Source organism: Ptychodera flava, unplaced genomic scaffold (assembly GCF_041260155.1).
Source record: "Ptychodera flava strain L36383 unplaced genomic scaffold, AS_Pfla_20210202 Scaffold_32__1_contigs__length_2955704_pilon, whole genome shotgun sequence".
Lineage (NCBI taxonomy): Eukaryota > Metazoa > Hemichordata > Enteropneusta > Ptychoderidae > Ptychodera > Ptychodera flava.
Genome location: NW_027248354.1, coordinates 2,124,039 through 2,151,293, shown reverse-complemented (window position 1 = coordinate 2,151,293; position 27,255 = coordinate 2,124,039). Strand labels below are relative to the sequence as shown.

Below are 27,255 nucleotides of genomic sequence, written 5' to 3'. Positions count from 1 at the left end.
CAGGGTTAAGTCGGCATGCCCCTAAAGGGTAACTGTCAAGTCAAAGGCGTGATGTACAAGGCCAACGTATCAACGGAGGACAACGGAGAGAGGGTTTATATCGGCCTCACTGATAACACCTTCAAGACGCGCTACGCTAATCACATGAAGTCGTTCTGCAACGAGAGATACAAAAACGACACCGAGTTATCAAAATATGTATAGAACTTAAGAAATAAGGGACAAGACTTTGACATTTCATGGTCAATCATTGATAAAGCATTGAGCTACTCTAACATGAACAAGAGATGTAATCTTTGTATATCAGAAAAGCTGCACATTATCAATGCTGACAAATCTACACTATTAAACAAACGCTCTGAGTTGGTTTCAAAATGTCGCCACCAAAACAAATATTATTTATCGAATTTTAACACTACCTACAAATAGAATGGTTCGTCCCAATCATATATGTAAGAGTGTCGAGCTAGAAATCCTTTCACTCTATCTGAGGATTGCAAGATGCATGAAACTTAAGTAATAGATTTCATTACTTTGTACTTGAAGTAATCTGTTTATTTATAACGCTCTGCTTTTTGCATTGAGCACTGTAATTTCCCTCGAGGACATCTGTATACTTCGATATATATATATATATATATATATTATATATATATATATATATATATATATAATATATATATATATATATATATATATATATATTGCTACGTACATTTGAGATACTATGATCCAGAATTATTGAAAGTCATTTTGGATTTTACCGCACCTATTTGCGAATTTGGCTATTTAAGGAAGTTCCCTGATTAGGGTTATATATTTTGATTTACGTGATCGAAGTTGATGAAACTTGGTATGTATACATGGATAATACTATTACATGGAAGATACTGTAAATTTTTTTCAAATACACAACTTGCTTTACTTGTGTACATATAGACTCTTGATTATTGATATTGATGTACTTGATTAGACTAGGATAGTTTCAAGTGGACATGTGTGCAAGAAATTTGATTTTGAAATTTCACCGAAATGTAGGTTCACTATACATGGTAGTCTATTGAGGAAACTGTGAATGTTTTTTTAATACAAAACTAGCTGAATATTTGTGTTTATAGACGTTTGATAATTCATTTTAAAGTACTTGATTAGACTAGGGAGGTCAAAAGTTGATGTGTGTAAAAGAAATTCGATTTAACAATTTCACCTAAATGATGATTCACTGTACATGGCAGTCTATGAGAAAACTATGAATACTGTTTTTACAATACTAAACTTACTACAGCTGTGCTTTTATAGCTGTTTTATAATTGATGCACATGTACTTGTTTCAAATAGGCTGTTTGATAGTTGGATGCAGGCAACAATTATGATATTGGAATTTCGCATAAGAGCATTTTTTTTTACTTTTCATGATAGCCTACATGTAACTGTTAAATATTTTCGATTTCCCTGACAAAACTTGCTATAGATATCTCTAATATGTAAGTAAATGGGCTAGTCATTGCCCTCAGTGAGCTCGATTTACAAGAACATAAGTCTCAGAGCTGTCAAGGCAAGATCTTCATATTGCAGATAATATACCGGTACTTTTATTTAGATTTATAGTTAAATGACTTCAGAGAATTCAATCATGTGGTCATTTTTATTTTCCAGAATTTTTTAACACTGAAACGGCTTTTTGACGATGCGGATACTTATGAAAATAAAGTGGCACCTCCCCAACCCCCTCTGTGCTGTTTGAAAAATACATGACCGTAAAACAATTTTCTGTCACAGTATCAACCGATGTGCAAAGGTAAGCTATAGCCGTAAGGCCGGTATGAGTCAAGAGTGCTATGACAAAGCCGTAGCCGTATTGTAGCCCTGCCGCACAGAGTGGAGTAGCGTCCGTGCAGACTGACGTCGAGAGTAGCCACCGAGGCCCTTCTTCGTAGACATGTGGTCTTTGGTCCGAGCAAAATTTGCAGTCACCTAAGGTTGTGCACAGACTGAGTGATTTGTGTTCATCCACTATGTTTCCCTCCATTGTGGTGGAGGGTAACGTAATAAACGGAACATGTACACAGAGGTCCACACAGCACCTAGACTTAGTTCAACTCTGTGATTTGTTAATGTTTGAGTGGAGTGAACGCAATGATATGTATTTTGCTTTCACCTGAAACGCGCACGTGAGTGGGGGGGACGCGATAAGTCGGTGTGAACGCTATACAGGGAGTTTCACCGGAATCACAGGTGAATCGGCAGAAATTAATCATTATACTGCGCAGGCTCAAAGGTAACACGATCAGATCGCTGGGAAAACATGCCTGGACTACGGTTTGTACAAAATAGGAGAGACACAAATGAAACTATTTCAAATGATTATATTTTTTTAAATTCACCGACTTTAACCAAGTCTACACAGCACCGTGCATATAGTGCGTTAGACACGTTGACAGTAGTCCATTGTTACTTGAAAAGATCAAGAGTAGCACAGCATGGAATCCTGGAGGCGGTATCTCCTTTAGAAAATATATTCTCACTCACTCACACACGTACTCACTCAGTAAGGCCACCTAAATAAAACTACATGGGTGAGGAGCTCATACAAAGATACCGCCCAAGGTATCCCATCATAATACTCGCATACAAACAAAACAAAAACATAAAGGACACATTAGTGGAGACACAGCTTAAACAAATCAAAGCATAACTATTCTAACAACACTCATATATATTCTAACAACACTGTTAGTCGAGCAAAACAATCAAACAAGAACCGAACAAAACCCATAAAGTCAAGCGACTGATAAAGGAACTACTCTGGGTTCCGAAACGAAAGCGGCAAAAGAATCACAGTGTCTCAGACATAACCGACCCGGCTTCGTTTCGCCATGGCTGATTTCTAGCAATTCTGGCCGACACATAACATATTGCATAGCATGAGAATATACTACACCTGAATAGTCACTGAACAATTACACAATCAGACCATACCACAAAACGTTAAACCACACGACTCCAAACATAATTTAATAGCCGATGTGTGCAGCTGCGTTCCCTTATTTTACTTGCAATGTGTCATGCTTTCCTGTGTTTCGCTAAACTGCTAATGAGACTTTTAATTACTTAGCGATGTTGCTTTCCAAGTCACCTACCCAACCATTTTCAAAAGGTTACCAAGATGGCAAGAACAGCCAATTTAACCAATTAGTTTCAAGAATCTGGGAAAAGATGCTAGAAGCGTGCGATAGATATATTGACGAGATAAACATTGAGAATAGTAGGATTAAGAGACGGTGACTGGTCCAACCTGTTCAGTTTCTGTGTAGGGAAAAGTTGGAATGCAACACACCTTTCTTTTCCTTAAAAAAACTGTGGTCATAAGAAATGTCTTAAATCAAATATGTTTTAATCTAATTTGCGTTCAATTTGTTGATCTTATCATTAGTAAATCTAAATTTATTAACAGTTTAGTGACAATTTTGAGAATAGTGACACTTTAAAAAAGAAGGCCAAATCAAAACAAAACACTTGATGTTTGGCGGTAAACATGTGCAGATCTAAATCTTCATGTATGCGTTGCCAGCCAGAGTTCAAAAGTTTAAGCGTCTCGGCGTCATTTTTATGGAACGCCGATAAATCTGCCTCGGAAAATACGATCTATTTATACGAGAGTGGATTATATCACTCCGGGGTAAAGGTTGAAGGTTAGGTCAAATGAAAACGAATGCACAAGGCATACATTGAGGGCGTATGCGCGATGTGAGTTTAGAAAGTTTAACTCTATCCGACGTCGTGCTTACTTCTTCAAACATCTTTAAGACACACTTCGGCACTTTCTGTTGAACATAAAGCAAAAATGTGCATTTTTTTATTTCTCTGGCGTACAATTTCGTGATGTTTACTGATACAGTCCACAAATTCGACGGAGAGATTCATATTGCATGAGAGCTTATTCCAGAAATGTAGGATTGCCACAACGGCTGTTAGCTGACTCACTACATCAATGAATAGAAACAATAAATAAGCGAACAAAAGAATATCACAAAAACAAAACAAAGTAACCTGGGTTTCAGAGTTTTGCTTGGTGTCCGCTTTTCACAGCGTCAATATTCAATGTTTCTCATTGTTATTGTAGGAAGTATGGAATATTTAGGGAAAATGTCATTTAATTACATTTCATCATTCTAGAATACACGTAGCTAAAATTGTCCTGCTATTCTGAGTTGCTTTAAGTCTTCACGAGATGAAGATAGAAAATTTAATCTAAGAACGAAATCTTCATGCGCTTTTCCCAAACCGGCCCCACCCTCTCCGCGGGGTCTTATTGTTTAAAGTAAGGCGGTCGCCGGAACTGTGCGTGTGCGATTTTCGTATTTACAAACAATGAATTTCATGTATGATCTTTAGGTGTATCACTTCAACATAGCTGCAACATTTCAATTTTACGATATTCATTGTTAGCAAACATGTTTCAACTTTCATCAATCGCCAACGTACCCTAGATACAGTGTTTACATCGGTCGTAGGGGTCCCTGGCAAACCTTTGAGCAGAGTTCCGACGACACCCTCTCTTTAACTCAAGTTGGAAAGAAGAGCATCTCTTTTCGGTTAGCATATTTGATTGTGAGTCTTTTTACTTTACCTATTTTTTTCAAATCGTTATAGTCTTAAACCTATTTTAAAATGGTAATTTTCGTAATGGATGCAGAACGAAGCAATCAGCACCGAATATCGTAGTGGTAGGCAGTTTTGGCCATCATCTAGACATTCGTAAAACATAAATCTGAGGGAAGGAAATTTCACTCGGGCTATGAACAGCGCCCCCAACGAAAATCTCACTTTTAGGAACTTTCCCATGACGCAAAAAAAAATGCATTCTTCCTTGGGCTATGTCACAGTTTGTAGATGCCAACACCCGACTCAGGAATAGCCGAAAGGAGAGAATCTTCTTGCTGGCGATGAAAGAAGACCTAGAAGATTTTTAAAAAGTCGTAGGATAAGATAAAAGAGTTCTTTGTTCCCTGAGAAAAAAAATCTGGGCGTTTTTTCGTGAAAGAATGACGAAGATAGGACCATGCAGCCGGCAGAACTTGGTATTGCCAATATTAGTGTTTGTAGGTAAGTGATCGCCTTTAAATGCTAATAGTAGCGCACGCATATGTGTGAACAGACATACATGATTTCCACCGCCTTGTTACGCTCTTGGAGCTGTTTGTGACAGATCGGGGACGTGATAACGCGTTGAAAAATGTTCCTCAAAACTAACTGTCTAGGCTGAGACCACATCGACATGACAGAATCCCCAGCTCAATCCAACACTCATGCTGTAACCTAAATCGGGGCTCACTACGCCCAATTCTTGCCATCACCTTGTTCACGAGGAAGACACAGTTTCAAATGTAGGCTCGCTTCAATTGCCCTGGGAGAGCCGTTTGCAGCCAGTTTCCTGGTGATCTGATAGTGCTGGGCGGAGTACATCTTCAACGGCCTCAGTGAAATTATCTTGTAGGGAGTAATACGATGTCGATCAATCCTTTGCCTTATTGTACATTTTATTTATGTATTTATTTATTGATGCATTTAATATTTATTTATTTTAATTTATTTACACATTTTACCACCACCTACAACATTAATGGGCCTGTATTTTCATTTCCTTCTTTAGTTCAAACAAAATCGAAGAAAATTATCACTTCAGAAATTTGATTGTAGACATTTATTGTCAGGACCATATTGACTCGGCATGCATCCACGTAATATGCAACTGAAATGTTTTGCATCGAGTTCACTTCATCATGTTTCAGTTTTGATGGAATTATGAAACTTAACACTTGTGGTAGTTTTGGAAAAACAAGCAGACTTTAATTGGGTTCCGTCTATATATCTATTTATCTATATATTTACTTTTCTCTCAGGACTGATAACGTCTTCATTTTCCTTGGCCAAGTTCAAAGAGAGACCTGTTGACACATTGGTTCTAGTGGGCGACGATGCCAGGTTGAACTGCACTTTCGACAGAATGCCCGAACTGAAAGGCTGGGCCAAAGGTCGCCTAAGTAACTCCATATCGATCGAGTATCGTGTAGGGAGTCGTTACGAGGACGATTATGAACTTGACGCCAGCAGTGACGGGAGTGAATACGATCTGATCATCAAGAACGCGACTTTAGAAACTACAAGCACTTATTTCTGTGCCGATGTTTTTGATGCTGACTTTAATTCTGTTGCCCGGGTTTACGCCATAGGTAAGACTTGTGAAATAAAGTGTGCCCTCATCACCGTAATTAATTTCCTATAAGATGTCCGGGGAATATTGGTTGTGTGTCACACTCGTCATATTGTGCACCTGTGAAAACAATGCCACATGATCACCTAGTAAATTTACGTTGCACGGAATAAACGCTGGTACAGGCATGTATTCAAGACATTGGCGTGATCAAGCAGGCAATACTGAGTAAATACCTAACATTTGTACTGATCTTGGTGGATTGTGTTACATACAACTCCATATGATCGCCCGAACCCCGCATAGCTATCACTAAGCCCTGGAGATGGTTTACCGGGTCACTGACCACTGGGGCTTACATCGACAGAATCAAGTAATTGAGTCATCCCACAAAAAATAATATTTCAGATAATTTTTTTCAGGAGATGAGTTATTGTGTATTACCAGGTTAAGGTGGCAAAATTAAACTGAACAACAATTACGGATTGACAATTTTACAAGTACAATTTTTGTAGCGGAAGGGGAAAAGTTTGAACTTTTGGAAACGTGTGTCCCTTTTGGCTTTTAGTTGAACGTCTGCCAAAACTTTTAAAATAAAATTGCACAGCCGCAATCTGACCTTTTTTCTGAGAGATTAAACAGGATGCACAGATAATGTTACAGTTCGATTGCTTGGGATAATCGTTTCTTTACTGAACAAAAATCGAAATGTTTTCGTAAAAGTGTTTCCTTTTATGTCTCTCACGTTTCCTTGAGTTCTCAACAAGCTTGTTGGAATGACCAGTGATGGATCGAGGATCTATTGTTCGTCTCTCAAAATGTGACCAAAAATATTGCAAAATACATCGACGTCGGATTGAAACACATGTACAGCATAGAGCGTCCGTCTATACATTGTCTTTACTTTCTGTGACAGCACGACAAAAACAAAATTTATACCGAATGAATAGAAAAGACACTGTGTATCCGAAACAGAAGAAATACAAGAGTTTAAGGACCAAAGGGCTCTTCTTTGTGTATCACATTAAAATATCTTACAATTTCTAAGAAATATTAAAAATTCTGTCCCGAAACATCACAAACGTTTGCTAGGTACACAGGTTTTTTTATTATTCTTTAATTCGAGAACATGCTCATAAAACCAGAGGAAAAAACATAAACTTAGGGACCGTCTCATATTGTCGCAGAAGTTCAAAAAGCGAAATTTATTCGTTTAGGGGGGAGGGGGTTTGACCTCCATTCAATTAGTGAACTTCACTTTCGCACTTTTATTTTGTGATCACAAGTTTTCGTGTGTTTATTTTGAATAAAGAAAAAAAATGCACACTCGTGCCAACAACTTTGTAACTGTTTCCATCTCGTTCGTTCCCAAACACAATTTACCGATAGTAACTTGTATCCTAACCTTTCATTCATCAAATTATTCAAAGACAAAAAGTATCATTTTAAAATGTGCTAATTATAGGCGTCTACTCTAAACTAGATGTCTTATTCTCACTTGTTATGCACCTGGTCATAGTCGTTTTAATATGATTGAACACGCCTGGGCCCCCATGTCGAAGTTTCCGCCGGAGTGACTCTAGCAATATGTCTACCTGGTGAGGAAAACCACCATGTAAACAGACTGATATAACCGAAGCCCAAATTCGCTGTAAGGAATCAAAGCAAGTGTCTGCGACAACGCTAACGCAATCAAACAGTCAATGTATACTGGAACGGCCAGAACTGGACCGGGTTTCCTATACAAGTGAGGGATATCCGTGTATGGGTAAATCGCCTGAACCGTATGACGATCATGGATTATTCTGATGTTAATGCATTTGCTAGTGCTTGCATTAGGGCATTGCAGACCAAGCCTCGGTTTGTTTAATGTTGTAATGTGGCAAGAGGAATACGTCTTTAGTAGCTATAGCAAAATGCAACATTGTACTCTAAGGCAGACATGAACATTTCGCACTTTTGAAGTTTCGTTTAGGGGGAGGGAGGAGGGGGTTTGATCTAAACGAAGAAATTTCGTTCTTGAACTTCTGCGACAATCTGAGACGGTCCCTTACTCAACAAGAAATTAAAAAAAATTACATATTGGGCAGTGAAATTTCTATTTTTATTCCATAAAGAAATCAGGATGCAACATTCAGGAGAGGATATTCTTGGCTCCCATGGACGACAACATTATGTCGTTTCTTTGTTCATGACAACCGTTATTGTTGAATCTTATATTTTATTTCTCCTTTGTTGCTTTTTTCTCTTCGCCGTTTCGTTCAATCTATCGTCTGTTCGTCTTTATCTGTCCGTGCCCCGCCCACGTCCGGTAGCTGAGGGACCGAGCTGTACTGCCGATCCCGGCTTCGACGTGGTCGCCGAAGAAAACGACACGTTCATCTGCAATATGAGCCTGCCGGAGCGGGCGCCGGGAGACCTGGTCTGGTTCGTCGACGGAGTGGAGATGTCCCGCCAACAGGGGATGATCAACGAGTGGACGACTTCCTTCGACAAAACTCAGAACGGAACTACTGTGAATTGTAGACTGGAGCATTACACTCTGCCGAGAGAAAAGTGGTCGCTGGTCAACTGTGGTGATGATATCGTGGTCAATGTACAATGTAAGCTTCTATATACCATACCTATGTATTATAACAGTATTTTTTCCTTGATGATTATCACTGATCTTGCAGTAAATAAACTGTCATTTCTAAAGAAGAGAAAATAACGATACAAATTTTGTATGTACGAAAAGTAACGATATTTAAGCTTGTATACACCTTGAAAGTGAAAACAAAATTTTGCTCTCAATGAAAATGTCAACATTATCGTATTTATTCAAGCATGAAAATTAGGGGTAACGATGCAATGTTTAGTGCAAGTGAAATAAATTACCTAACATCTTTCCTGAGTAACTGCATGGGAAAATTAACACTTTAATGATATTAATGATACTCTCGCCTTCACCATTATGGAGCACCATCCCCTTGGCGGGTAACAAATCGTGATCTTGCCCCCTGCTGCTGTATAGTGCGTTATTATTTAACTTTTTCGAACAATATTGAAATGTACCCTTGAACCCCCCGCCCCCAAACAACGTGATTCTTGCTTTTCTTCCAGTTTTCTCTACCGGGAAACTCCAATATCCTTTTCTTATTACAAAAATTATCAATCGTCCTCTCCTCACTTCGTGATTTTCTGTACTCTCCAAAAAATCTCTGCAACGACGTTGGATCCTATCCGACAACCCACGCCGCTTGCTCATTACGAAATTACCTGTAGAGCTAAAAGCATAGCGTTCCTCTTGTCGTTGAAAACAAAGAATTGCCCGCACAGCGTCTTTGGCTGGCCCGACTGTAAGAATCGGCAGGGGAAACACTGGTTTCAGGTAACGACTGTCCTTTTCCGCCAACAGATGCTCCCGTAGTACGTATCGTTGAAGGAGACGAAAGCCGGGTGATCGAAGGCAGCACCTACACGGCCCAGTGCGAGATCGTCGAGTACGGCAACCCTATCTCCATCGAGCAGGTCTACTGGACCGGCCCTACGGGCGAAGTTTACCAGCAGGGCGACCCGCTCCTCTCGATCGATAATGTTGACAGGAGAGACAAAGGGGACTACACGTGTGTCATGGCAAACAAGTTCAAGGACGGAAGGGATGGCGTCGGCATGGCAACCATACACGTCGACGTACAGTGTAAGTATTTCATAATTACCCAGCATGCCTAGCGGGTCCAATTAGGAAAGCGGTCAGTTTTACTATACTGTGTGACTTGGTCAGTAAATTAATGTTTAGCTATACATGACTCACCTCATAAATATGTATGCTTGGAAAGTAGCGAGTTTCATAGTGAAACCACTCATATAAATTGAGTTCAACGTATTCATTCGCGGGGTCAATATCTGTGTCTTTGAATGTAATATTCCTTATATTGGTTTCTGATGAGTAGGGATTACTTACGTTTCGTGATTTGACCTGGTAGCATCATCGGGCTGCCATGATATCGATCTAATATTGCCTGAAGACATGTAAGATATCAGAAATCATGTGTATGTCAACAGCGTCATAAAAAGTATTTATATTTTGTACGTGTCAGTATAAACCATTTTGATAGTGCAGCACCGAGTCAAGCTATCTTTCATATTATGCCTACAAAGTCCATTTCATATGTTTTGGTTTTTTTTTGTTTGTTTGGGTTTTTGATACAACATAGGAATTAAAGGACAATTACTAGCAAAGGGTGCTCTATCTCTTATGACAATGTAGGTAAAGTTTGAACGACAACCCCGTCCCCCAAAACATTAAAATATTGCCAAAATTTACGTAAAAATGTTACAAGTAGTGATAATATTACAACATCGTTTTTATCATTTTCTTATGTATCTTATCTTTAAAATTCCAGACACACCACGCGTCTCCATACAAGACTCCAGCAACGCTACCGTCGTGGTAGGCAGTCGCTACGAGGCAGTCTGCCTGCCCGACGCCAATCCCACTGCTGACGTCACATGGGAGTTCACCAGCCAGGATGTCGACGTTGAACTTGACAAGCTTGTAATACAGCGAGTCGACAAACAACACGCATCCGAGTACACCTGCCGGGCGAATAATATTCTGTACACGGGACAAGTTGGCCAGGACACTGAAAGTGTAGAGCTTGACGTTCAATGTGAGTATGTCAACCCCCCCCCCCCCCACCCCAACGGAATTTTCGGAAGCAACCCGACAGTTTTCCCGTTTCATAATACCAGGTGTATTTATAATTTAAGGTAGAACGAGCCTCGGCGATAGAAATTCGAACTTCAACACTTTTTCCCATGATGCTTTTCTGGTCTACCGCTTGTCGGTATTCATTTAAAAGTTCTTGGAGTAGGGCTTCATTTAAATACAGCACATGGCAGTTGGAAAATATACGCCTTTCTTTCTGACGAATACATAAATGAAATTAATATGTCATTGATTAGTCTCGACTTTGGGAGAAAAAATCAGTTATAATAAAATAATCAATCATCAATTATTTCTGATCAATTTGAAACAGATGTTCCTGAGTTGTCCTTGGCGATAACTGGCAACGCCGCCACTTACGGAGCTGTCGTCGAGGGCAACTCCATTTCCGTGGATTGCACCGTCGACTCGGCCAACCCTGAAATCGATTTCCTCACCACTTCGTTTGACGGGGAACGTCGGACAGACTCGCAGAGCGACAGTCACGAATTCGCCCGTATCGACCGCGAAGAGAGCGGAAACTTCACCTGCGTGGCAGAGAATACATTCTGGGACGGTTCAAAGGGAAGGTCATCGGTTGATATTTACATTGACGTACAATGTGAGTCCCTGCATAAAATGATCCGAAACTTATCTACATATGTGCAGGGTATTATATTTCATCGTTTGTAATATCTGTTTCACCATTACTGTCACCATTTAGTTGCTACCTTATAGTAAAATTTAGTATTTACACTATATTGTACTTAATACTATACATACTTTATACTTTATACTATATTTTTTTTTCGTCTTTAACCGTAACAAAATATTGCTACGCGCTCTGGCTGTTTCTATATCGCTCTTATCATTATTATCGCTCTTATAATTATCGTCGTCATCACAGATATCATCAATATCACCATCATCATCATCGTCATCATCATTTGTTGTCATTCTTTCAAAATATTGTCAGTTGTTATCTTTTTCTCAGTACTTTCTATCGTCTTGATGTTTTACTTGTTGCAAAGTGCGCGATACATGCTCTGCTTTAATTAATCGACAAAACGTAAGTCCGTCCTTTCATTTATTTATTTATTTATTTATTTATTTATTTATCTGCCTTTTTGTTTTTAAATAATTTATGTGTTCATCCGCTCACACCTTTATCGTTGCTAATGCAACCCTGATAATTAAAAATAGCAACCTCTGTGACTTTGGACTTGAAAATTTCGCTCTCTTGCTGAATGTACTGGAGCTGCAACTTTGAATAACATTTTCATTATTGCGCATTGTCTCTTCGTACTCTTTAGAGTACGTTGCGAGAAAAAGTACTAACCTTTTAATCACAAAGCATTGCGATCAGCGTGTTATGTTCTCGTTAAAATGTTTTGGATGATAGGATTAAAAGTTCTGCTTGTTAAAACAATATTAGATATTTCACACATATATCAGCAAATGGTCAAAAACTTAGGATTTGTTTCGATTGGAAAGAGAAATTACGTTTTGCAAACAAGAAAACAGTGGAAAACACACCGGCTAATTTTGAAGTAATATTGGGCAACAGTAAAATGTTTATGGTATTAGCAACCAAACATAGCGGAGGGGGTCGGTCGGCAACTTCCCCTTCGTTTGTTTGGTTGTTTATTTACTCTAACCTCCCCTTTCCTCAAAAATGTGACGTATTCAAGTTTCTTTGAAAATGTGATTAAAATGGGTCGAGTCGATGTCCTGGTGAGTCCCTTGCTCAGTAAGTCAAGAAGATTGTCAAACCAAGAGAATGAAAAACGGTGATTGAATTATTTTTCATTCCCTCATCTTGTTACAAGATATTGTATGCAACCAAATTTGCCCTCGCTAGGTTTAAAGCGTGAAATGTCATTCCCACAGATTGGGATGGTGTTACCGTGCAAGACGTAAGTGGCCGTCGAGTCATAGAGGGGCAGACTTACAGCGCCAACTGCACTGTGGCGGCCAACCCTCAGCCGGAAATATTCTGGATTTTCGCGGACGGAACGACGAGCGAGAACCATCACCTTGTCGTGGAGAACGCATCCAGGACGAACGAACAGAGCCGCGAGTTCACGTGCATGGCCAACAATCGTTTCTGGGACGGCACTCCGAACAGTGGTTACGAATTGGTCCAAGTGGATGTCCAGTGTGAGTCAGATTTATTCATTTTGTCAGTACTGTTTAAGGTGGAATTCGCCTCGGGGACAGACAGTCGGACACTCGAATATTCTACAATTATTTCTCATCTGACACGTGTGGGGGTTCATTTTAAAGCTATTGGAAAAATAAAAACTTTTGCCGTCTTAGTTTATCGAAAATCCAAAATTATATTTTCCCCGTAGAGTTGACACAGGAATGGCGGCCATTTTGAATAATCGCAAAATGTTGGGTAGTTTGTTTCGCTATTTCCAAACTTTTAACAGTGACCCACAATTTTTGTATATTTCGATCTGATTTAATAATTTTTTCTCTTTAGTTTTTTTTTGACATTCTGATTACCGTACAGACAAATACAAAGTCTTGCGAAAAATCTGTTCAAAGTTGAAGTGTCTGTCATGCAATTTCTTGAAAGAAGACGACAAAATAAATATGAAATCAGCGAGCTACACGCTCTCTCTTTGCTCAGCTGTGTTTGCGAGTGAGATGTTATAAAACGGCATCACATTTCCAACAAAACAATTTCCATCAATTTTGCTGTATTGGATTTCAGACAGGCCTAGAGTGACTGTCGCTCTCACGCAAGGACACGCCCAGCTGGAGGATAACGCCGTGACGGTCGTGGTAGGCGAAACTGTCTCACTGCGATGCGAAATTATTGAAACGAACCCAGCAGTAGACAGCGTCTTGTGGATTGACCTCTCTGAGCTTACTGATGTGTACACGTTCACTGCCGAGGGACTGCAGAACGAGGGGCAGTACACCTGTCAGGCTAGCAACACCTTCTGGGATGGCACCGTCGGAAGTGACCAGGTGGTTATTTCCGTCGAGGTCCAGTGTAAGTTATCAAAGTGTGGTTTCGCATTTGCTATCATCCGCCGAGTTAACGCATGCGCGAAACGAAAAATTCACCATATGCTGTGGTATGCTGATATAAGGACATACTTTACTACAGACTGTAGTGAGTGTATTAAGATTGTATATACATCAGCGAATAAACGACTAATTGAGTATTGCTGGCAGCTGCAGATTCTGTGAATTTTGCAAAGTAGCAATATCATTAAAAGCGATGATGATGATGATGATGATGATGATATGATATTGATGATGATGATGATGGTGGAGGTGTTGGTGTTGGTGGTAGTGGTGGTGGCTGTTATGGTGGTGGTGGTGTTGATATTATAATGGTGACGATAATTTTATTTTGTTGTGATGAGAATCGTCAAAATGTTATGCAGGAGTCGGGAAAGGAAATAAGTGTTTCCCTTCAAGTCATGAGTAATACAGGGAGGCGTTAAGGGACTGGACACAAATTACAGGGGGGGTGGGCCGGTGTTTTTTGGGGGTGGGTCGCCATTTTTCGCGCAAGCATTTTTGAAGGGTCATAAAATTTTGTGCAAGCCTATGGGGGAGGGTCACCTTTTTTCATGCATCAAAGCTGAAATTGCATGTGCACGTTATGGAATACTGAAAAAAGAAAAAATACCTCCTGGCACTTTCATTTTCTGCCATTACCATTTTCGGCGCGCCCTTCGGGCGCAAATTTGAGGTATAATAAACAATGTATTGATGATCCAAGCAGCCACATTGATTTAAGTTGTCATGATTTCTACTTATTCAACACTATTGTGCATAACTGTCCCCTATAATGACTCTTTCAATAACAATTTGGGAGATTACTTATTTGACATCATTCTCCATTGACAATACATTGGGTATAGGTCGGTGTCAAACGTTCATGTCGCTGTATGTACATTTTTTAATTTTTGAGGACATTGACAGAATACAAACTGTTCAGAATAGTGCATAGTGTCATCAATAACAACTGGAAGCTTCAGGTCGAACAACTTTTGAATAACAATTTAGGATCAGATAACCTATGAGTAATTTGTAGTTTCCTCATAGCCTACAATGTATAGTGAATCAACATTTTGGTGAAATTCCAAAATCAAATTTCTTGCACAACCATGGACTTGAAACCACTCTAGTCTAATCATGAATATTAATACTAATAATTAGGTGTACATAAATGCACAGGTTTACCAAGTTTTGTATTGGAAAAAAATTATTCATAGTTTCATCATAGACTGCCATGTATAGTGAATGGACATTTCAGTGAAATTCCAAAATCAAATTTCTTGCACACCCATTGACTTGAAACTACTCTAGTCTAATCATGAACATTAATACCAATAATCAAGTGTACATAAATGCACAGATTTTCCTATTTTTGTATTGGAAAAAAATTATTCATAGTTTCATCATAGACTGCCATGTATACTGAATCGACATGTAAGTGATATGCCAAAATCAAATTTCTTGCACAACCATTGACTTGAAACCACTCTAGTCTAATCATGAACATTAGTACCAATAATTGAGTGTACATAAATGCACAGATTTACCTATTTTTGTATTGGAAAAAAATTATTCATAGGGTTTCACCATAGACTGCCATGTATAGTGAATCAACATTTCGGTGAAATTCCAAAATCAAATTTCTTGCACACACATGGACTTGTAACCACTCTAGTCTAATCAAGAACATAAATATCAATAATCAAGCATACATAAATACACAGATTTGCCAAGTTTTGTATTTAAAAAAAAAATATTAATAGTTTCTTCATAGACTACAATGTATAATCGATCCACATTTCATGCGAAATTCCAAAAACAAAGTTATTGTACACAGATGCACGTGTTACCACCCTCTTCTAATCAAGCACAATTATGTCAATTATTCAGGGTCATATATACACAAATAGTGCATATTTTTAATTCTGAAATTTTTTTTTACAGTTTTGTCATAGACTCCCATGTATAGTGGATCAACATTTTATGCGAAATTCCAAAAACAAAGTTATTGTACACAGATGCACATTTTACCACCCTCTTCTAATCAAGCACAATTATGTCAATTATTCAGGGTCCTTATATGCACAAATAGTGCAAATTTTTAATTCTGAAAATTTTTTGACAGTTTTGTCATAGACTCCCATGTATAGTTTTGTCATAGACTCCCATGTATAGTGGATCAACATTTTGACAGAAATTCCAAAATCAAATATCTTGTTCACATGTGCACTTGTAAACAACCCATGCTAATCAAGTATATCTATATCAGTTATTAAACATCTGTATATGAACAGATATAGCTAGTTTTATACTGGAAAATACACGTTCGTAGTTTTCTTATAGTCGACTACATGTATAGTGAATCAACATTATCGATAAAATCTAAAAATTACATTGTTTGTACAGGCATGCACTTTTTACCTGCCACTTCAAGCAAAGTACATTTACATGAATAACACACATATGATTTGATATTTTTGGACAACGCGTTATATCGGCCACATTTTGCCTTCCTTTCGGGAGGGCGACTTAAAAAGTATAGCAAGTCAGAAGGGGGTCTTTAACACATTGCGGGTTTTTTTTTGGGGGGTATTGAGTAACAGGGGAGGGTCACTTATTTTCATGCACGGATAAGGGGGAGGGTCACTAATTTTTGTGCATGAACTTTTGAAGGGTCACTATTTTTTACGCAGTGGTTTTTCAAAAAACACCGGCCCACCCCCCCCCTGTAATTTATGTCCAGTCCCTCAACGTTACCAAGAAAAGTTCGACATGTTTGAAAAGCACCTTCGGTGTGGTAAAACGATGACACTTTACACGACCGAGTCATAAAATGATTGGTCACCTTTCCTCAAATCTTGGTTGATGCATATGCACGGCCAATATGCATCCTTTGTTTCTTTCTCCATTAAAATGCCGACAGATCCGCCAAAACTGGAGATCACCGACGACACTGGATTTGTGGAAGTTGAAGGTCGCCCTTACAGTGTCCGATGCAGCGCGGTCGGGAATCCAACGCCGAACGTCCACTGGGAAGGAATTGAGGAACAGACGCCGAGCAGTCAGACGCTCTCCTTCGACAGCGTCACACGGGAAATGAGCCGGGAATACCGTTGCTTGCTTCGAATACGTACTGGGACGACTCGTTGGGTACAAACAGCACTTCATTCCAGCTGGATGTGCAGTGTAAGTCATCTATATTTTGGCCTGAAGTCAGTCACGGGGTAGTCAGGCAATACGTTAACAAGGTGAAGGGTAATCGGAATTGGCTAATGAAAACACGCTCAAGACAAACGAAGTGTTTTTTTCCGAGGGACTGAGTTTGACTGTCAATGGCTAATCATTACTAACGATGCCATGGTTACACACAGCGAATCCATGTGATATGCATTGTTCGAAGTCAACGTTTCAGATGGTCGTTTGAAATAATTACGGTTAAAACGTATTTGCACTTTAAACTTGGACAAAATATAAAACAAATCAGCAAATTTAATGTACTCGTACATTTCGGGAAGCTGAAAACGCTGTGCCGCCGCTGCTCTTTGAGCTTCGAAAAGTTTTTTTTTATTTTGTCAAGGGGAGGTAACGTTGGTTTGTTTGTCAGTGTACGTGCGCTCCCAAGAGAGAAAGTACATTCGAAACAAAGTTAGAAATCAACACTCGATATGTGGACTACAAGATATATAGCAATTCCTGACAAACACAATCATCCCAAATTTCCCACTCAAACAGTTGATTTGATTTGATTTCATTTGATTTGATTTCATTTGATTTAACAATTTATATCCAAAGACAGAAAAAAAACTACTGTAGATAACTGACAGGATCATTTTCCGGGATAACACAAACAAGTTAATAAAATTAAATTATTATGTTTTGACAACAGTGTTCTGCTCTTCATTAGGTTTGAGATATCTTGAAGGACTTTTTAGCGAGTGTAATTTGCTACCCGTAAAAAAGACGTATCAAAAGTAGGATGAAGTGTTCAAAGTGTGTCGACCTACTATAATACATGTATTTGACCGTTAATGATGTAAACCATGGTTTGATTACACTTAATTAAAATACACTCTAACAGAAACTATTTTCCAACGGTACAGATCCGCCCGAAATTTCGGTGCCAGAAACGGTCGCCTGCATTGAAGGCGAAAATGTCAACATTTCGTGTGACGTCATCGCTGCCAACCCGGAGAATGTCAACCTCAAGTGGACCCTGGCGAACGATAATTCCCACGACGACGGTGGACTTCTGAGCATGGCCGACGTGCAGCGGGGCTCAGCGGGAACGTACACTTGTACGGCGACGAATTCCTACTACGACGGTAGTCTTGGCGTTGGAGTGAAGAGGGCTCGGCTTGACGTCCAATGTGAGAGCAAAATTTCAGTTTCATGCAAGTTTAGCTTACGAGATACATGTATGGCATGTGAACTCGAGTCCCGGGACTCGAGTACAACTGAACAACCCCGGCGAGAAACGACGTATTGGTTTACAATCCAGGTCAAAGGTCAACCACAGGCTCACTACAAGTGAAGCAATACGATTCAAATGTATCACTTGCCGTACTCGATGTTTGTTGATTGAATCACGGCGCTAGGCTGGTCATACTTACAGAACCAGCTACAGACCAGAGAATGCCAAAAAATGCTTTGAAGTGAAGTAAAGAAACGGTTACTTTTAAGAAAAACATCACTTTTGCTTTTTGAACGACATTGCAATGGATAAGAACTAGTATGTTGCAATATGTTCTTACTTTGTGTCGTAGGCCTTTACACAATGATATGGATATGATATGATATGATATGATATGATATGATATGATATGATATGATATGATATGATATGATATGATATGATATGATAACAAGCCTACCTAGCTACCTAACTACCTACCAAATCCATATCGATTTTCCGTCTGTCTGTGTTTTACCGCAGACCCTCCGGACGTGAGCTTTCCACAGGATTCCATTCTCTGCAAGGAAGGCGATAACATAACGCTGGAGTGTCACGTGACAGCTAACCCTGTTGCCAACACTGTGAACTTGAGCAAAGACGGTCAGGTGAAATCGCTCGGAGCGGTGTTTGACATCAAGATTGTAAATCGGTCGGACGATGGCCAGTATACATGTACTGCTGTCAACACCTTTTACGATCAGACAGAAGGAGCCGGCAGTAAAGATATCTATGTTACAGTTGAGCGTAAGTACTCATTACAGAATGGGTAGACTTCCTTCATATCGCATTTTAGTCTGTCTACAGCTCCTCTACGGTCAAATTTTATTTCTTTTTTGTCTCCGTTCTGAGAGGCCTTTTTGTCTTTCTTATTTATTTATTTATTTATTTATTTATTTATTTATTTATTTTATTTATTTATTTCATTCATTCATTCATTCATTCATTCATTCATTCATTCATTTATGGAAAGAACTAATCAGGTTATTATAAATGTAATTTCTTTGGCCAACTGTATACTTTTTCTTAATTCGATTAATAGCAACATAAAATATTATCGACCACAAATATTACAATGTTGACAATCCACTGGAAACTTGAACTCTTTAACGAGAATTGCAACCCAAACAAAAGAACATACTGCTTGATATCTCGCTGTTGTGGCTATGGGGCGCTGATTGACGTCAATTTAACCAAGGAAACCACTGGGATGTACACCGATTGATTTAGACCATCACATTAGCCTTAAGAAAGCTTATAGGGCAGTGACAATGTTGATTGCCAAGGAGAGGTTTGAGTTCGAGTGTTCAGATGTTGACCAAGCTATTACAGTGTTGAAGTAATGGGAGGGGAGACCATAGGTAGAAGTACTTTTTATTGTCAATATCACAGTGTGACAATAAAAAGTACTTCTATCCATGTCACATTTTGTAATGAGGGTGTGAAGTACATTCAAGTAATTCCTAAGCATAGGTTTGCATTGCCTTTGTGTGGAGACGTTAATAGAAGCACCAGCTGATCACATAACTCCCCAACCGTCAATCACAGGCGGTCAGGTATCAAACCATATCGTCACAGGATGTACCGATCACACCCGCATTCAATGAACGTAAAAATGTACAAACCGAATCAAGCATTTACTGCAAAACCTGATTTAAGGTTACAGAGTTAGTGTACGCATGACCTTTTAAAGTGACCTTTACTGTAATGTGCTTGTTTATATATGCCAAGTTACTGATTGTATGATTGTTATCGGTATAAACTTTTATTTATCTTTAACTTTTTGTAAAATCGAGTTTTCATCATTTTCCCAGACCTTCCTGACGTAATTGTCGGCGGTCCAGAAGAAGCAATCATGGAATACACTGGGACGACAATGTCGTGTGGAATAATTGGGGGACTTCCCAATCCGTACCAGATAGCTCTCATGAAAATGGGGCAAACGGGGGCAGAGGTCATCGCCATGTCAACCAACACTTCCGGCGTCACTGAGCTCACATATGACGTACCTGCCGCGAAGCGAGAGATGAACGGAACCTATTATTGCAACGTCACCACGCGATTCTATGACCAGAGTGAAAGTTACCAAAGAAGCGACAATATTGACGTCATCGTTCAATGTGAGTTATTCTCGAACCAAGGATCAAAATATTTAATTTCTGCGCTTTCTTGCGTTCTTGACTTCTTGGTCTTTGGCCAGAGGGTCCATATATCTTTCTTTCATGAATTTGACTTTGTTTGTGTACCGGTTATTTACCGTCTGTTCTGTGCTGTTTTGTGTTTATGTTTACAACTATTGTATTACGAATTCTGACCTAGTGTTATCTGATCATGGATTGGTATGATTGTGATTATTTTTCTATCTGCTTTTCCGTCTTTAACATCCTCGCAAGTGTGCGTTTGCGTGTGAGGCAAGCTGTCAACGCCTTATGATATTTGGACTAAATATTACATGTAGGAGTTGTAACACTTTGGCGCGTTTCTTTAAGAAGCAACCTATAAAAAGTTCTTGATGTTGGCAGCGTGATGGTAAATTTTAGTTTATTTGTGCAGTTATGTGCAACACGAGCGGGAATACCATCGAAGTCCACTGCTTTCCATCACTTTCACAGAACAAATTAAACTGTTAATAAATCGCATCCCTCCCTATCTTTGGAAAGAGCGTTTAAAATTTTTGTTCGCGACGATAAAATAATAACATACGGTGAATTCTGCTTGGTGTTTGAGAGGGTAATTCCGATTTGTACCTGTACCTCACAACTAAAACTGACTGCATATCTTAGATCCCCCAGAACTTGTTGACATCACCGAGTCGAGCATCGACGTCAAACTGGGCGAGCGAGCTGAGCTGACCTGCGTGGTCGATGCCTACCCCGTGGCCGAAGTGGTCTGGACGGACGCCAACGGCGACGTGGTCGAGTCGGAGGAGACCGTGGAGGGGACCGTCCTGACCAGCAAAATCATCCTGGACAAAGTGGACAAGAAAACGCTGGGAAGCTACCACTGTAACTTCGCAAACGACATCAGCAACGGAACTGCTCATGAAAAGAGATTAGGAAAAATTACCAGTGAGTAATATTTAAAATCTTTCAAAATGTTTTATCATGTCGTTTGCTTATAAATAATAATACAAATTACTTCAAGTACAAAGTAATGATATCTGTTACTTAAGTTCCATGCATCCTGCAATCTTCAGACAGAAGTGAAAGTATCTTAGCTCAACAGTCTCATATAAATGATCGGGATGTACCAAATATATATATATAATATATATATATATATATATATATATATATATATATATATATATATATATATATATATATATATAATATATATATATTATATATATATATATATTGGGTGTATTGGGGGTTTACTGGAACGAAGCTTTGACCGAATATCGGCGACGCTAGCAGGGACCATGAGGGTGTTTTGGTATAGGTTCAAACATAGTATAAAGCAAGAAAAAGTTGTTTCTAAATGATTAACAAGTTGGTATTCATAAATACTTTATATATTTGTTAATTTATTTTTTAATTTACATATATGATAACTCAAAGAAAAATTACAAAATTTCATTGACAGCTCCTGGCTCTATGGAATGGTTTATAGACACTGGTATCATCTACGCTATCATCGTTGGCGTCATCATCTTAATATTGATAATTATCCTGATAGTTTGCTGCTGTACACGTAAATCAGACAAAGAGAAAGAGATGTCTGTCTCAGGTCAGTACTTGTGGATCAGACAATGGTGTGTGTGTGAGAGAGAGAGAGAGAGAGAGAGAGAGAGAGAGAGAGAGAGAGAGGTGCAAATACTGACAGGCAGAGACAGAGACAGACAAAAATACAAAAAGACAGATAGAGTTACTGACAGACAGACAGACAGGCATCAGGACGGACGGACGGACGGACGAACAAACAAACAGAGACAAATTGACTGACAGACAAACAGAAACGCCGGGACAGAAACGGATTAATAACGGCGGTGCTTGTGATGATGGCAATTATGATTAAATGGTAGTTGCTGGTTCTGGTGGCGATAAAGCAGCGTTTCGTGAAACACTTTACAGCAAACGTAATGTACGCCCCGACCGTTAAAGTAAACACACACTGCACACGGTTCAAATTTATACGTTGCCATGTTGCTAGAGCGGCGCTCACAGCGGGAACCACCAAAACTCTACACGGAGAACTATTTATTTTCTATTTCAGATCTTGCAGCATTGAAACGTCCACCAGCGTAAGTTTTATAATGTAACGTCTACATTGTTATTTCACCTCCAAACATCTTGAACATTGACATCTAAACCCTCTGTGCAGGGTAAAATAATTCTTGATAGGGAACTTTGAAACAAACAAATATTGGATTAAGCTGTTCATCTACAACAGGCGAGCGGGTCTTTTCAGTGTCCAATCAACGAAATTAGATGCATCTCGATATAGCCGAAGCGTAAGGTCGGACCTTCGCGACTGTTCACAACAATTTACTGCCGCGACAGTTGAAAACAGACACTGGTAAACCAAGGTTACGGCTGTATGCGCCTCGAAATTGCAAGACTTAAGCTTTTGCTCAAAATCTCCTCAAGTAATATTTCAACCACTTTATTTCAAAATCGATTATGAAAATCGGGATCACCGTGCAAATTTTGGTAATAGAGCAACAAATTGCCCAAGATTTACCGATATTGGGCATTCAAAATGGCCGCCTTCACTATGTTAAATCTTTGGAGAACATAGAATGATTTGGAGAAAAAATAGAATAGATTCTGATTTTCGAAAAACTAAGGCGTTGAAAAGTTTCTTTACGCCAAGAGTTTTAAAATGAACCCCCACAAGTGGTGGATCAGATAAAAATTGAAAAAGTGAGATTCGGAATATCTGTCCCTACCATAAGCGATGATTGACTTTAACACATCCTAATGTGTGTTTCAGGGACGTGACGTCAAAGGAAGGGACTGAGAATCTCGGCATGGTTCGAACCGCTCCAGACGGTACGGTGAATAGAAAAGGTAGCAGGAATGGTAAGTAAAAATCCATTTAAAGGCTTTATTGCCAAGACAGATTTTCACAGCAGCAGGTTTCATTTTGTTGTATTGTCTTATTAGAATTACTCAGTTTAGACCGAGTGGTCGTCTGTCTTGCCAAATTTAAGTTGCTTAATTGTTTTCTTTCATTTCCCCTTTTTTTGCTAGAGTCCTCTAGGCAAGCTGAAAATTGCACTTCAAATTTGTAGCACGTAATTCAGACTTCAAAAATTCCTACCCCATGCTTTAAAAAAAAAAACCGGTTTGGCATCCAGTTTTGCCATCGCTTTCACGAGCTTGTCTCTTTAACAGAAACACCTTCCCTACCGCCTGTTTGAGAATTATAGTTCACGCGACGTCATTTCGCGTAACACGTCCCGTACGCCATCTATATGTGTATTTTAGGACACTACGAAAAATGGCTCGTTACTGTTCAAGAATAACATACTAATACATGGAGTACTGATAAATTTAAAATTTCGAGACCACAAAGAGCCAAGAAAGAGAATACAACAATTTTCACGGAGTAAAAATGTATAAAACCAATATACCAAGTGCACCGTTTCCACTCCAACGCTTTAAAAATTGAGATATTTATTGAACTAAGTAACGCATGTAATTGGATTCGAGTTGGAAAGTAATATCATCGGCAGGGACGCGTTGAACGTGATGGAACGCAAGGGATCTCCATTACAACCTAACACAAAGTAATTTGTTCATAACGCAGACAGTGCAGTAATGTGGTTAATAATAGTGTTAAGGCCTAATGGGAAAATTGTCATAACATGTCGGATAAATTCTTGAGTATTGAATTCGATCTTGACGGTCATGTCGTCACGTTAGCGCACAATACAAGACTTTGCTATCAACCTCATCCATTCTAGCTGTACGATTGAACTCTACAAGCGTAATATTACAGAGTTATTGAACCCTAGTGTCTCGACTCACATTCTATATCTCCGCTCAATATCACATTTTAAAAAGCACAGGCAAAGAAACTCTTCAAACTAGCTGACAAGAAAATTAGCAGTGTTTTGCGGGAAAAAATTCCAATCATTATTCAAAAGTACATGCATATCATAGCTCTCAGAACGCCCCCCCCCCTACTCTGTGATCAAATTAAAAATACATCATTACTTTCACTAGCATAAGGCCTAAACGATATCCAACGATTTTTACAATATCATTTCTCCTTAGAAACCAGCCTGACGACTTTCAGACCACAGACAAGAGAAGACATCGACCGAGCAGAGAGAATGAGGAAACTATCAGATGACGTTTAGTGAAAGCTAAAATACCCTTTCAATCCTAGTGACTCAAGGTTGATATACTCGCGGCGGAGTGTCAGTAGTCAGAGGTATAATTTATTCGACCACCAACTGTTAATCAAGGGTCTGATTTCGTCTATCTATTTAGGGGAGCTAAATCGTGTGATTAGATTAATTTATAAATAGCTGGTTTACTCAGAGCCCGTTTGCTTGTATCGCCTGAGGAAGTCATGCGGGTATTCGCCGACATGGGAGATGAAAATGTAGTGACTTCAACATTAATTGATGTAAATAGCCATTGTGACTAATGTGTAGCAAAGTAATAGAAATGGCATTTGTATTAAAATTTTTCTTTCCAAGAGCGGAAGTATGAAACAGGCCGACTACGTCAAAATAATTCAATTCAAAGATCTACTTGCTGTAAATTTTGATGTGTTCTGTGGTATTTTTCCTGGCTGTAAGTCTGTTTTCTTGTTGTCCTAAAGCAATGCGGACATTTATGGCTTTTTTTTTTATCAAATGAATGCTGCCTGTATATGTGTATTGTATATTTGAAGACAGCTAAATTTTTCTTAAGGGCTAGAATCATTTAATCAACAATAACACTGCGCATTTTGTTAAATCCCTATCTTTCCTGGTTTTAGGAAAGAAAACCCTTGACAAACGTCACTAAAAGTTGCAGCTAGTACCTCTGTGATATTTCTCTTAACGCTTAACGACACACTCACTGATTTACGAATGGAGGCAGTATTTTCACACCGTATTTAACATACCTAATATGCTGTTGTTCACCGATTTTAATCTCAGATAATTGCATTAAGTCCATTTAATGTGACATTGTTCTAATTATGTTAAATTGCTTCAATTTTATTGGAATGAAAATCATTTCAAATTCATATCAAAGGTGAATAATTGGCAATAAAATAATTTCAACTCTTTTCATGTATTTTTACAATTTAAATATAAAAATCAGGAATACACTTTGTTCCGCGTATTAGAGCGACGGTAAAATTATCTGCTAGCTCTTGTTATGTCTGTCACCTTCATAATATGAATTAGGCAAATATTATGGACTTCGTATTGTCGTTCAAAAAAGCTAAACTTTTTTTCACAAAATCTCCTGATTGACGAAACAATGTCTATGGCCTAAAGTCGGCAGACGCGAATTACACAGATTTCCATTTTTTATGGGTCATTCTTTAATTTGTTTGTACTTCCAAAGGCATGGGTATAGTTATTAAATAAAGTGATATTTATTGTAAAATTAGCATAATTGATTAGATTACTAATTGATCAGTTGAGATTTTAACTGTTGTACAATTAATTATGACTGTTTTTTGTAATAAATTAATTGTGACAAAAGTTGTATCTTCAGTTGTGGGCAACGGTGATAGCTTTTGTTTGGTTTATCACGTTTTATTAACTTGCCTCCGCTTTGAACACATAATGCTGTAAGACTTTCACTTCGCATTGTTATTTTATAAGATTAAACGGAGCCTGAAGCAAAACTATTTTGACAAAAATTAGGTCGTGTTTAAAATACAAATTATGCGGTAGCCGTTATCATAGGCGGTCGGCTACATTTTAAAAATGGCAACTGGTTAGAGCAAATCTAAAACGACATTGTTGGTTTTGTAGATATGACATGATAAGCTCAAGTGTTCTCTGGAAGTTCAACAACAAAAATATATACCTTTGTACATTTTCCTCACATTTCATGTAGTCATTGATTTCATGCAAATGACATTTCCAACCCGACCAATCACAATGTCTGAGAAAAAAATCTAAAAACATTCTTCCTCGGTAATAATAGCGATGATGCTGATGACGTGAACTTCAAGACTTGCTGTTGGCACATGAACTTTTCTTCACATGCGCGTTTTTATCATACCAACCGTTCAGGCACAGCGGCGTATCAAAACTTGACACATTGATAAATATAGAATTTCATTTCGCGAAATGAATTCTACTGGACTTTGCGTGTTTTTCATTCTTGGCGAATCCAGGGCAGCATTGGGTGGGTCCCTGAACAAACAGGTCCACCGAAATGTTATACTGTGGAATATGGTTTCAGATATTTTCTGCAACCGATTGAACTCTCCTTGAACGACTTGCAATCCGAGTCTGTCTCGTAGTCCGAGCTTAATATCAAGTATTGCGCCACCTACGGTCTGCAATAGATGATGCAGCACTATCGATGTGGTGAAATATTTATGTAAGATTGCGTTTATTTTAACTTATTCTGGTTGTCTTCGTGTATTTACAGTCTACATTTAAGGATCATCAATATTGATAAGCTGCAGAGCGTTAGAGGCAAAACGGTATACAGCAATACAGTTAAAAGCGCTAGAGCACTGTCAGAAGATAGTGAGTTCAACTTGAACTTGGTGTTACACCTTGGGCAAGGCACTTTAACTTAAACAACTCCTTCTAATCATTACATGAATAACTGACTCAGTAATTTTATAGACATCGAATGGACAGCAGCATCGCTTGATTACCAAATATCGGGATCACAGGGAACAAGCCATATGATAAATGGACCAGAATTTGCAAATATCTGCGAATGCCTGCATGGA

General features: G+C 38.8%; 2 protein-coding genes across 2 annotated transcripts; both read left to right on the top strand.

Moving 5' to 3' along the window:
- Nucleotides 1–4,834: 4,834 nt before the first annotated feature.
- On the top strand, nucleotides 4,835–26,231 carry LOC139127483 (B-cell receptor CD22-like). The gene is made up of 17 exons (XM_070693406.1): nucleotides 4,835–5,106; nucleotides 5,904–6,233; nucleotides 8,530–8,817; nucleotides 9,612–9,893; nucleotides 10,600–10,866; nucleotides 11,236–11,523; nucleotides 12,792–13,061; nucleotides 13,624–13,908; nucleotides 16,852–17,114; nucleotides 18,029–18,295; nucleotides 18,862–19,125; nucleotides 20,193–20,498; nucleotides 21,162–21,446; nucleotides 21,967–22,110; nucleotides 22,597–22,624; nucleotides 23,317–23,405; nucleotides 24,606–26,231. Exons 1-10 carry the CDS (start codon nucleotides 5,046–5,048, stop codon nucleotides 18,179–18,181), a joined length of 2,487 nt encoding a protein of 828 aa, XP_070549507.1. The 5' UTR covers nucleotides 4,835–5,045; the 3' UTR covers nucleotides 18,182–18,295; nucleotides 18,862–19,125; nucleotides 20,193–20,498; nucleotides 21,162–21,446; nucleotides 21,967–22,110; nucleotides 22,597–22,624; nucleotides 23,317–23,405; nucleotides 24,606–26,231.
- LOC139127459 (neurotrimin-like) lies at nucleotides 18,184–24,691 on the top strand. Its single transcript, XM_070693381.1, has 8 exons — nucleotides 18,184–18,295; nucleotides 18,862–19,125; nucleotides 20,193–20,498; nucleotides 21,162–21,446; nucleotides 21,967–22,110; nucleotides 22,534–22,624; nucleotides 23,317–23,405; nucleotides 24,606–24,691. Exons 1-8 carry the CDS (start codon nucleotides 18,184–18,186, stop codon nucleotides 24,689–24,691), a joined length of 1,377 nt encoding a protein of 458 aa, XP_070549482.1.
- Nucleotides 26,232–27,255: the final 1,024 nt, after the last annotated feature.